Source organism: Talpa occidentalis, unplaced genomic scaffold (assembly GCF_014898055.3).
Source record: "Talpa occidentalis isolate TD23 unplaced genomic scaffold, MPIMG_talOcc4v2.1 talOcc4.7, whole genome shotgun sequence".
Taxonomy (NCBI): domain Eukaryota; kingdom Metazoa; phylum Chordata; class Mammalia; order Eulipotyphla; family Talpidae; genus Talpa; species Talpa occidentalis.
Genome location: NW_023605083.1, coordinates 6,561,260 through 6,573,736, shown reverse-complemented (window position 1 = coordinate 6,573,736; position 12,477 = coordinate 6,561,260). Strand labels below are relative to the sequence as shown.

Sequence of the window (12,477 nt, the reverse complement as noted above, 5' to 3'; positions counted from 1 at the left end):
CAAATGGAGCACATTCTGCCTTCTTCCACACTTGCACAAATAAACTTGGACTCGGTAGCACCTTTTACTGCCCAGAGCTTTGAGGCTGATAAGGCACGGGAGGTCTCAGAGAGCAGGGAGGGGCAAAGGTGGTTCGCAGGTGTTCAGCAGGGCAACTGGAAAGATGGGGAGTCCAGGAGATGAGATGGGGGGTGGTTGGGAGGGGTGATCTGGAGCTGAGCTTGAGATGTGTCCATTTGAGATGTCTACTCAACATTCAGAGGGGCGTATCTGTCAGGTGGGCTGTCGGCAGGCAGTCTGGAGTTCAGCAAGGGGACGAGGCTAGAGACATGAATTTGGGGGTCACCAGCCTAGGGCTGGTATTTAAGACTGTTTTTTTGCATAGGATTATGTAGGCTGTGACTCCCAAGGACCCTTGGCCCGGGACCCCAGAACCCTCCAGCTGACTGGGCCACCTCCTAACCTCCCACTTTCCTCTCCCAGCCACACGCCCTTCTCAGCAGCTCCAGCCCCCCACCCCTCACCCTCCCTGGGCCCTCCAGCCCCCCGCCCCCCTGCTCACCCTCCCTGGGCCCTCTAGCCCCCAACTCACCCTCCCTGGGCCCTCCCGCACCCTGTTCACCCTCCCCGGACCCTCCAGCCCCCCCCCCAACTCCCCCACCCCGGCTCACCCTCCCTGGGCCCCGTGTTCCTCCTGGGCCTGCCTGCCGCCTGCTCCTCCTCCTTCAGGGCTGGCATCCTTTGTCTCTGCGGCCTCTTCCCGGAAGAATGGATGTGTCTATTCTCACTGTAACAACAGCACTTTGACTCCATGTATTGAGACCCGGGGGCAAATTACTTCACACTATATTATAATACCCGTGTCACTGATAAATATTTTAAAAGATTAAGCTTTGTGTTTCCTCCTTGGTAATCCTAGCACCTCGACCTGAGCCTCTTTTTTCTTTCAAGCCTCTTTTCTGATTCCTGATGCCCTGGTATCCCGGGGAAGAAATGATACAAAGCAAAAACGAATGGTTTGCTTCTTGGCTTTGAGTTTTCAAGTTTTGCTATTAAAAGTCCATGGCATCGGGCCTCCCCGGTGGCGCAGCGGTTGAGCGCTGGGTTGCGAAGCTGCCTGCAGCCTCTGCAGCGCCGGTTTGATCCCCGGCTGCTCCCCGGCCACCGGAGGAGGGTCCCGCATGGCCGCAGACCTCTCCTGCCGCCCGCTGCTCCCCTCAGCAGTGTCCTTCGGTCCTTCTGCCTGCTCTGCTCCCCGCTCTGGCTCTGGTGAATTCTCTCACCCTCCCACGCTTCTGACTGTACTCAGTGCTTGTATAAATAAATAAATAAATCTTAAAAAAAAAAAAAAAGTCCATGGCATCAAGAAAATAAGAAGACAGATCATGGGTCCTCACAGATCATGCCATGTTTGCAGAGGACAGAGGCTGGCAAGTGGAGTAGGTAAGCGGGTGTGACCCTGCCCTGTGTCTCAGTGTCTTGGCTGCAGGACAGACCTGACCGTTAATGGGCCCATCAGAACAAGTCTTGTGTTGGGGCTTCAGGAGGCTTATCCGTGTCTGCAGGCTCCTTGGAGCTGACCTGAAATAGACTGAGGCTGAAAATACCATCTGGGCAGCCACATTAGATTGTGACCAGGGAGAAGAAAAGTTTTCTGTTAGAAACGGTGAAGAACAGAAGCTGACACACAAGGAGAAGGAATACCAGCAGGACATGTGCCCTGGAAAAGCCTGGAACTCTCCTGCCTGGTGACTGCTTACATGAGAATCCCCATTTGTTCCACGAGTTCTCTTCTTGGCCTAAGTTCGTTTGAGTGCGTTTCTGTTACCGACAACCAAATGATGGGTGACCGGTGGGCTCTCCATGTCCTCCAGACTGTAAGCGTCTGAGGGCAAAGCTGGCCAGATGCCTGAGGAGGATTCGTTGGAACTTCGGTGAAGAAGTCAGCAGCCAGCCTTTAAAGAGGAAGCATTCACCGGACCCCCTTTAAAGAATGATTCTGCTCCAGCCTCTGAAGAGAAATGCATTGAGCTGTCCACCTCCTTGGGATTCCCCAGGCCTTCGTAGACTTTGTAGACCTCCGAAGACCTGCGCAGAGACTCGGCCACTGCACCTGCTTCCGACCCTGCCTCTGACATGGCCTGCAGGGAGCACCATCCGGCTCAGCCCAGCATCTCAAGGTGCTGACCACAGCCTCTGGGTCCCCGGCACCACCTCCTGGTGCTGTTGAGTCTGTCACTGTCGGGTTTGGTGTCCAGCCCCACCTTCAGGTAGCTGCTGCAGCTGCTGCAGTGTCACCTCACCTCCCACGAGCAGCCTTTGTGTAAGGCTGCTTGCGGACACTGTGGGGTGAGACAGCCGGCCACCTGTGGCCTCATAAATGCTTTCCTTTCCCCCAACCTTCTGTTTGATAAATAAATCCTGTTGTTGTCGGACCCCACGTGCAACTGAGTATCTTGAAATTGTGCGCTTGGGTGAGAACCCACTGACAGTGGCCTGTCCCCAGCCCCAGTCACTGTCTTTAGCGCCCTGTTTCAGAATTAGGTTGCATGCAGCCCTCCTGGGGTCATGGCTGCTGTTTCAGCAGCACTGTTTGTGGTTATTCTGTGTTTATTTTTCATGGTCTTCCAGTCCAACTTCCGTAGAAAAGGGCCAGCCACATCCACACAGGAACACCCGTCCCACACATGCTGATCCCACTTGCCTGCCTTCTGCTTCTCCAGGCTTCTGTGTTCAGTCTGAGGCCACAGGTCACATCAAAAACCTTGCAGGTCAGGAGAAAGTTCTGTTTAGCCAGCAAGACTGATAACTGATGAGATTTTACCTTTGGGCTCTTGAGGCCAAATCCATCCATTCTAGTTCCCACAGATCAATATCAGAAAACAGTCTGAGGAGCAATGATGTATTTATTAATTGAGAGGGCCCCCAAGGAGGACAAATAGGGAAAAAGTGAGTGGTGGAGAGCCCAGGTTCAGGGAACCCCCGGAGCTGGTCCTTGCCCTACATAGGCTAGGCCAGGTGATCAGCAAGGGCGCATCCACCGGTTCTCCACATCAACTTTACCCCCCACTTCCAGGACAAGTGGGGTGTGGCACTGAACACCCTCTGGCATCTCATCATGTCTGAAATACGCTGACTTATTTTTGCTACTTTATTATAAAACATATACTCATTATTATTTTTATTTTTTTAATTTAATTTAAATTTTTAAAATTTATTTATGCATACAAGAGCTGGGGTGCAGGCCAGAGATGCGGGGGGTGAGCAGATTCACTAGAGACAGAGCAGGGAACAGAACAGGCAGATTGACTGAAACACACTGCTGAGGGGAGCAGCAGGCGAGACAGGAGAGGTCTGCTGAGCCATGTGGGTTTCTATCTGGCCGGCTGGGGATCAAACGCATGCTGCAGAGGCTGCAGATTGTTTCATAGTGCGGTGCTTAATCTCTTGCGCCACCAAGGAGGCCCTACTCATTATTATTATTTTTAAATATTAATTGCCTTGTTAAGATAAGGAAGCAAATTGCATGAGTTTATCTTTTTTGATTGCTGAGTAATATTCCATTGTGTATATGTACCACATCTTCTTGATCCAGTCATCTATTTTGCGGCATTGGGATTGTTTCCTTAGCTTAGCTATTATAAATAGTGCTTCTGTAGACATAGGGGTGCAGGTGCCCTTTTGAATTAATGAAACTATAAACCAGAAGACACAATATGTTGGGGGGAGGAGGGAGTAGGATGAAAACAAGGGGGGGTGGGAATTATATGGGGACTATAACCATGATGAAAATGCATACATTGTGCAAAAATGAAAAATGATGTAAAATATATAAAAAATAAAAATTTAAAATCATAAAAAAATGATAAGGAAGCAGTGATTTAATTTTCATTTCTTCCAGCTTGATTGAGATGTAATTGACATATAACACTGTGTATGTTTCAGGCATAGAATGTGATGATGGAAATACATGTCCCTGTGAAATACTTAACGCAGTAAGGTTAGCTGCGCACCCATCACCTCACAGTTGCCTTTGGCGAGATCGTGTAAGGCCTTTCAGGTGTGCACTACAGTGTTGTTAGCTGTCGTCCTCATGCTGGACACCAGATGTCCAGACTTACCTTGTAGCAGGAGTTGGTACATGTGGCCACATCTGCCCCACCCCCTCTCCCGCCTCCAGCCCCCGGTAACCGCCAGTCAGCTTTCTGCTTCTTCCAGTTTGGTCCTTCCAGATTCCACATATAAGTGAACTCACACAGTACTTGTCTTCCTCTGTCTAACTCATTTCACTTACCAGGGTGCCTCAGGATTCATCCATGTTCTCAGAAATGGCAGGATTTCCTTCATTTTTATGGCTAAATAATAGTGTTACACGCACACACACACATTTTCCTTCCCATCCGTCTGTCAACAGGCTCTTACATTGTTTCCACGTCTTGGTTGTTGTAAACAATGCTGAGTGAAAGTGTCTCTTTGAGATCCCATTTTCATTTTCTTCAGACACACATATCCAGATGTAAGATTGCTGGATCATTTGGGAGTAGTATTTTTAATTGTTTGAGAACCTCCATACTGTCTTCCAAAGGAATGGTGATTTTTTTCATTGGCCTGGCAATGTGGCCTCTCTCCACAAGAGATCAGCACTGGCAAAGCTAGTTTCCTCGCTTCCTGTGCAGATAGCAGTGGCCAGCCAATTGACCCTCTTCTGGCCCATGGGATCTATGCAGGACTGCTGGGGATCTTCTGGGAAAGTGTTTGCCCTCTCTCTGCCATGAAAGAAGAGGCCATGCTGTCTGAAGCAGGGAAGCCATCCTATGAGGCAACAAACATAAGGATAAAAAGAGCCTTCTGAGGATGTCGGCAAAGGATGGAAAGTCATGTGTTCTCAATGTCTTCACTCTCATGAACAGGATGACGGAAGGTGGCTGACTTCTGGCACAGAGACTCTGGGGCTGTTGTCCCAGTGCCTGTGGATTAGCTGCCCTGTAATTGGCATCCATATTCCTGTGTGATATAGAGATGCTAACATAGAAAATGAAAGGCCCTACCCTTCCCCAGAAGTAGCCACTGTTGAGCTGTTAACATTTGGTACCTTTTTTCCCAAATATTTTGTGTACATAGAGATACATATATAGTCACAGATACATACAAAATTGATGGACACAGAGAATAAATGCATTCTTTTCTATGACCTGCTTTTGTTTTAACTTAAAAAAACACTACGGTACATTTCTTTGTCAGTACAGTTTTTTTGTTTTTTTTTTTTAAGGGAAAAAAAAACAAAAACAAATGACTTGATCTTTTATTGCCAGATATTTAGGATGTATCCAATATTTTCTCATTATAAGCAATGCTGAAATAATTATCCTTGAACATACATCCGTGTGCACTCACCTGCTTGTTTACTTTGGATAATTATTAGGCATGGACAAAGGTTGTGCACACATCGAATGTTGACACATCTATTAAAAGAACATTTAGAGTAAGGCTAGTGCATGTGGCACTTTTGTGCTTGATGAACAGACACCTTGGTGGAGCTGTTTGTCTGGTGGGGAGACTGGCATCTGAAAAGTAAGCAAATAGTGGATAGCGATGTTGAGATGAATGATAAGCAGGAAACAAACTGATGCAAAATGAAAACAGGTACTTAGATGGCCACCAAGTAGGTGACATTTACGCTGAGGCTTGAAGGATGAGAAGGGTCCTGTAAAGATGGAGCGGAGAAGCCGCTGTCTAGGTGAAATGCCCCATGGAAGAAAGAGCTCTGATATTTGAAGATCTAAGGAAGCCAGTGTGACTGGAGGATGGAGCTATGCAAAGAGAATGGAGGGGCAGGCAGTGTCCAGACAACAGATCTTGTAGATCGTGTGGGAGCACTTGACTGTTATTTTGTTTAATGGAAAGTCATTGGAAAACTTTAAGCAAGGGAGTGAACTAGTGTGTTTTATTATTCTTATGTTGTATAAAGATTGCTCTGGTTTGTTGTTTTCCATTATTTGGATAGAGACAAAGCAGGAGACCAGTGAGCAAGTATTTGAGTGGTTTTAGGCAAGATGCTATGGTTTGGAGTGCTAGGAATATAAAACAGATCAGCGGATAAAAACAAAGCATTCATAAACCAGGAACTTAGAGAACAAGTGTCTGTTCCTACATTTGTGGTCTACAATTTCATTTACTGAAGTTTTGCATATTGTTTTAGCATTTTAAATTTTAATTATTTCATATTTATTTAATGTCCGGTAGAGTTCCAAAAGATATTAGAATATAATGTAAAGGTTACATAATATTTGATATTTATTCTTATAATGTTCTTATAATAGTATAATAATACTCTGTTTCAAAAAATTCCTGGATATTTTCCCACACTTGTTTATCGAGGTAAGTTTAAAAATTAATTTTGTCATGTCCCATCACACCTTACTCGCAAACCATATTGATTCTTCGATTTGGATTTCAATCAATTTATAAATTAAGCTGGTGGGATATGACATCTCTACAATGCCATCCCTGCCAGGGATTTGTTAAGTTTTTCTATACAGTAAAGCTTTCTTTATGCCTTTTAGTAAGGTTTTATAGTTTTCTTTCTATGAGCCTTGTCATTTCTTTTTAAGGTTATGCCTAGATATTGTATAGCATTCATTGCTAATATAAATATAATCTTTAAAAATCATACTTTCTAAATGGAAGTCACTGTTATTTAGCACTGTATTTAGTGGGCCTATATAACAGTTCTCCCTGCTTCCGAGTTTGAAAGAAACTGAGCCATGGGTACATACAAGATGAAAATGCTACCTTTACCACTGATAAAGTTGACTGGAATATGTAACTTTTGATCTGTAGCCAACTGGACTTGCTTTATTTCACCCTGAATGCGATAGGTTTACCTCTGACATAGCAGGCAGTGCAGTACAGTAGTATCCTTCTGCCCCCTCCCCAAAGATCTGTCTACAGGTAGAGAGGACACTCTGTACAATCAGCTGAAGCCAAAAAGAGAACTCAGAAGCATCTACTCTTGTTCAATTCCTTCTACTGATCAGATAAATTGCGTATATTCCCCTAGGGTGGAAAGATCAAGAGTCTTATTCTAGTGGAAGTCCTTCTGGATAGCCTCTCCCTTAACATTTTAGAAAATCATTGATTTGGTGTTTATCTTCTAACTAAACAGCTTACTGAAGTCTTTAAAAATTTTAAAGACTGATTCTTTTTGATTTTTATTTTTAGGCAAACACTTAAAACACAAATAAATAATGAAATTTCCAATATTTCAATTTCTTATTTATTTTTCTTATCTTATTACATAGGCTTTAGCTTGTAGCAATTATCAGGCATCCTTATGTTAGGGGGAAATGATGTCCTGAGTTAATCCCATACAGGCTTTGTGGACCCCACCCCCACTCCAGACTAAAGCCATCAGGACATTGGGAAAGACAAATCCCATCACCACAAGGGAGGGTGGCTGGGACCTGAGGGTGGAGTTGGGCAGCCAGGTTGGATATAAAAACCAAACACGTGGGCCTTGGGCTCGCTGGCTCGCGGTCGTTTGCCTCCTGGCTTCACCGCTCCTGGCTGGCGGCCAACTCTGAGAGCGCCATTTTGGGATTCCTGATCGGCGGATTGGGTAGGACTCATTTAAAACTTTGTCTCCCACTTTTCTCCCAGAGCTGTACATTTCCTCATTTCCCTTCCCTGGTAAATAAACCTTTTATTAACCTTTCACGTGTGCCTGCAGTAGAGCATTGATAAGTCCTTTTAAGCGCGCGGGTGACGACCCACAGTCAGGCACCCCGTTTTGTATCGGGGTTACTCTACAACAGTTATTTGATTTCTCAGGTAAGGTAAACAAGAATACCTTTATTTGTTTCACATTAAATATGTTTGTTGATGGCTTTTGATATACTGTGTCATGGTATAAAGTTTAAATCGTCTTCAGTAGTTCACTAAGTTTAAAAAATGTAATTGGAGTTGAAGTTTATCAAATAATACATTTAGCAGCTATTCTGATGATAATGTCCTATGACATTTTCCTTTAACAGTACAATGAATTTACACATTTCCTAACGTTGGACTAATCTTTCCACTTTCAAAATAAAGCTTGCTAGATCATGTTGGGTTTTGAATTGTTCTACAGAAAGCTGGATTCAAATAGCTAACATTTTATTTAATAGTTTTGCAACAGGGTGGTCCCCAGGAAAGGGGGAGGTTCCCTGCCCCACCCAAGGGAGGGTGGAGCTGAGCAGGAAGAGGAGAAGCTGCAGAAGAGACTGAGGAAGGAAGCAGGATGGAGCCAGAAGGAGACCTGGAGGAGGCGCATGGAGCCTAGAGACACGTGAAGAAACTGCGCTTGTCTTTTGGTCGTGGACTGGGTGACACAGATGTGGGTGAGACCCGTGGGGAGGTGACAATGGCAGCTTTTATCTTGATGTTGATTTTGCTCTTTTCCTTCCGGGCTTGTCCGGTTGTTTGTGACCCTTTTCTGTGGGTCCCCACTGGAAGATGCTTTAGACTTGTAGCAGGCTTTGGGCCTTGTTCTGGGCCGATCCCATATGGATGGAGTTTTACCCACGAGGGGACGGGTAACTTTGGGTGCTTTATTTAGAAACTAGACTCTTTGCCTTACCTATATTGTTTCCTAGTTTTTATTAAAGTTCCTTCCCATTAAAGTCTCCTATGTTTTGTGTTGATGCGGCGGATGGCAGAACCCATTTAGAATAGGCAGGTTTGCGGGGTTTGGGCTGCCCCTCTCCCTGTCCTATAACAGTTTTGCAATTATTATACTCTTAAGTGAGTTGGTCTATAGTTCTGATTCCCATATTGAAGACTGATCCATGAACTTTGAAAAGATGGTTTTGACTCATGTGGATTTGGGGATTTCCAAGCTAAACAGGTTTTTTTACTCCTGGAATTCACACAGACCTAAATAGACTAATACATATTATGCAGCTCCAACAGGTAAACTCCAGCTGGCATACAGCATTTCCTCAAGTTATTTGATCACAGAACCTCTTTTTTCAAAAAAACATATATTAAGTGTCCAGAGACTAGTGTTTCATACTTGGGTGTCATTCTCCTTTTTGGTCTTACATCTGTCAGGTTTTGGTATCAGGGTTTATACTAAATTTGGAAAGTAAAATGAAAAACTTGTTTTTTTCCTGTGTGAGAGTTTAAATAACATAGGGCTTGACCATCCTATCTGAATCAATGGCTTGTCTGAGTGATCCAGATGCTTGACATACACACACTTGCGCTTCCCCCCAGGACCTGTTTTTATCCAGCAGCCAATTCTGCCTGCCACCCTTCTCTTTCAGACCAAATAGCTATTTGGGAAAAGCCTAGAATGTGTGAAAATGAGACTTGATGCATTAGGAAATTGATACTGATCACTCTTGCGTGGTCCTTAGCCCTAAACACTCTAGCCTCCTGACAAGAATCCTTTCCCGTAGTGTCCTGGGCTCTGCCTAGGATGCCTTCCTGAGGCTGGGTAGGGCTTGTCTGACTAGGGGTGCCAGGTCTGCTCTGGCTCCCTCCTCCTGGTCACTCTAGGTGAGGGTCAAGCTCATTTAGCTCCATTTTATACTCTGGCTTGTACCTTTCCCCAAGTATTGTAGGGCAGCTCTTCTCCTTAAAACTGTTCCTCTAGATGCTTCCCCCAGATCAGCCCCATAACCCTGGCTCTAGGTCTCTGGGTAGATCGTTACCCCCAGAAGGGGGGCGCTAAGAATTGTTAGTGGGTTGGGGTCAGTTGAGCTGCCTGGACTTAGTCCGGGCCTTATGTAAGCCTGTATGGGTCCCCCGAGGACGCTGGGGGCTTTCTGAGCTGGAGTAAATGGGACTGAGGACAGGCCTGGGGAGGGCTGGTTGTCCTTGAGAGAGGGGTGTGTGTGTGGGGGGTGTGTGTGTGGGGTGTGTGTGTGGTGTGTGTGGTGTGTGGGGTGTGTGTGTGTGTGTGTGTGTGGTGTGTGTGTGTGGTGTGTGAGAGTGTGTGTGTGTGTGAGAGAGTGTGGTGTGTGTGTGTGGTGTGTGTGTGGGGGGTGTGAGTGTGTGTGGGGTGTGTGAATGTGTGTGGTGTGAGTGTGGGTGTGTGTGGTGTGTGGGGGTGTGTGTGTGGTGTGTGAGTGTGTGTGTGGGGGGGGTTATGAGTGTGTGTGGGGTGTGTGTGAGTGTGTGGTGTGAGTGTGTGGTGTGTGAGAGTGTGTGTGTGTGATTTTATCTGAGATTCCCAGAGGCCTGGGGCTCCAGGGCCCCGAGGCGGTGCGGCAGGGCCGGCCCGGCTTCGGCGAGGCCGGGGAGAGCCGAGTGGGGGGCAGAGACCGGCGGGGGGCGGTGTGGGGGGGTAATCGGCGCCCCAAGCTCCTCCTCGGCGGCCGGGGGCTTCCGTCCGGGGTCTGAGGCGGCCGCGGCCGGAGGTCAGCGGGGCCTGCCCGGGCGCGAACGGGCCGGGCCGCGGGGAGGCCGAGCCGGGAGGCGGGTGCCGGCGGCGGGCTCCGGCGCGAGGGCCCCCCGCCCCCCGCCGCGCCAGCCCGGGCGCCGGCGCCTACCCGGGCCCAGCGCGGAGCCGGAGCCGCCGCCCGCGCCGGGAGCCGCCGCGCCGTGGTCGCCGCCGCCGCCAGGCCGCGCCCCGCCCCCGCCGCCGCCGCCGCTCCCGGCTGAGGCTCGCGCTCGAGCTGCGGCGCCGGCCCCGCCGCCCGGCCCCGGGCCCGGCCCTCCCGCGCCGCCCGGGCGATGAGAAGCTGCTTCTGCGTGAGACGGAGCCGGGACCCGCCGCCGCCGCCGCCCCAGCGGGGAACAGTTAAGTGAGGCGGGCGGGCGCCGGGGCTCGGCCGAGCCGGCCCTGCTGCGGCCCCGGCGGGCGGGCGGGCTCGGGCCCCGGGCCGAGGGGCGGGCGGGCGGGCGGAGCCGGGCCGCGCCGAGGCCTGCGGGCTCCGTGCCCGGCCCGCCGCGGGGACAGGCCCGGCGGCCTCTGCCCGGCCCTGCGCGCCGCGGCTCCCGGCTGCAGCCCGGCCTGGCGGGGCGGGAGGGAGCTCGGGCACGCTCAGGCCGGGCGCCCCCAGGGCCGGGGCAGGTGAGGGCCTGCAGAGCCGCCGTGGCCACCTGCACAGACCCGGGACACTCATGGGGCCTGGCCTGGGGTCCATCTCTCCGCGGCCACATGGGTGCAGAACGGCGTGCACCTGAGTCTCGGACATCTTCTGGGGTGTGGCCTCATCTGCCACCTGGGCACACAGGGAGGACACCTACACCCCAGGGCACCTGTCTGCATGATGAGGTGCCCCGCGTGTGTGTCCACAATGCAGAGTACCCATTCTGGAAGGATGGTGGGCATGAGGCCCGGGGACAGGGGCTGGGGCAGGCGGTATAGCCTCGTGCCAGGGGACCTCAACTCCCCAGAAACAACCCCAGGTGAATAGGGCAGACCCACAGCGTCTTTGTCCCTTTTGTTACCCACACACGACTCTTCCTGAATTATCAGCCTTTCTGACCACCGTGAAAGATGGGACTTCTGTCCCTGCCCTGTCTCTCAGCAAGGCAGGGAGGAAGGCCACAGGGGCAAATGGCAAAAATGGCTGTTGTCCAGTTTCTTTCCCACCCCCACCCAGAACTAGAGCCCACTCAAATTTCTGCCACAAAAGCAGACAGCAGGCCAGCGCCTCTTTGGGGCCTTTGTCTCGGGTGGTTCCTTCTTAATGTAATCTCATTGTCCATTTCTTGACAGCTGGCAGCTGGATCTCATCTCATTTTAACAGGGCTAGAAAACCTTATCAACTGCCCCAGAAAGTTAGCAGAGGAGCTCTGCGGAAGCCTACACTAACTGAAAAACGCAGGGTACTCGAAGGTTAGTTGCAGGAGACAGGTGGCCTCTGTTCTGCTCCCTGGAGCTCGTGTGGGTTCTTTGCCATGCCATGCTCAGAATTACCCCAGTGGCGCCTCCGCTGGGGCCTGGCACCAAGACCTGTGTGGAGCTGTTGACATGGCAACCTCTAGTTTTGGAGCCTAGAATCATCTTTAATCAGCATATTTCATTCCTTACTTCTGGCCTTTAGGCCACATTCCTGATTTCTACTGAAGGCATTTTCCCTGTCCTGCCTCCACCCTGCGGCTGGCCTTGCCCCATTTCTATGTGGAATCGTACATTGGGGTTACACGCAGGGACCTTAGAATTAGACCCCAGCGTCTCTCTTGGTTTTCCTATTGCTATGTCTTCTTGCCAAATTGACGAAATTTTCTGAGCCTCAGTTTCCTCCTCAGTAAAGTGAAGCTAAAGATAGTCACTACCTGTTAGGATTATGATGAGAAATGAATGAAATATTGCAAGTGCTTAGCTTCACGCCTGCCACGGGGCAAGAGTTCAGTAAAAGTTCGTGGTAGTTATTAAAGGTTTGTTAACTGATTAATCAGAAGAGTAGCTTCAATTTTTTTTTTTTTTCCAGAGTACCTTTCTACTTGTGGTTATTATTTAGGTCTTTGCCCAGGGCAGCGGGG

General features: G+C 49.2%; 1 protein-coding gene across 6 annotated transcripts in view; it reads left to right on the top strand.

Annotated features, from left to right (window-relative positions):
* The window catches only part of MVB12B (multivesicular body subunit 12B), a 376,259-nt gene that overhangs the window by 213,656 nt on the left and 150,126 nt on the right, over positions 1–12,477 (top strand). The window contains exons 1-2 of one of the 6 annotated variants that reach the window (XM_054689328.1): positions 10,759–10,785; positions 11,711–11,830. The exons of 4 other annotated variants lie outside the window; for them this stretch is intronic. Coding sequence is in view for 1 of the 2 variants with exons in the window: in XM_037493019.2 (XP_037348916.1) it covers positions 10,720–10,785 (66 nt within the window). In the remaining variant the exon portion in view is untranslated. Of the gene's footprint in view, positions 1–10,709; positions 10,786–11,710; positions 11,831–12,477 lie in introns of those variants that run through there. One more of the 6 variants, XM_037493019.2, reaches the window with a different exon arrangement.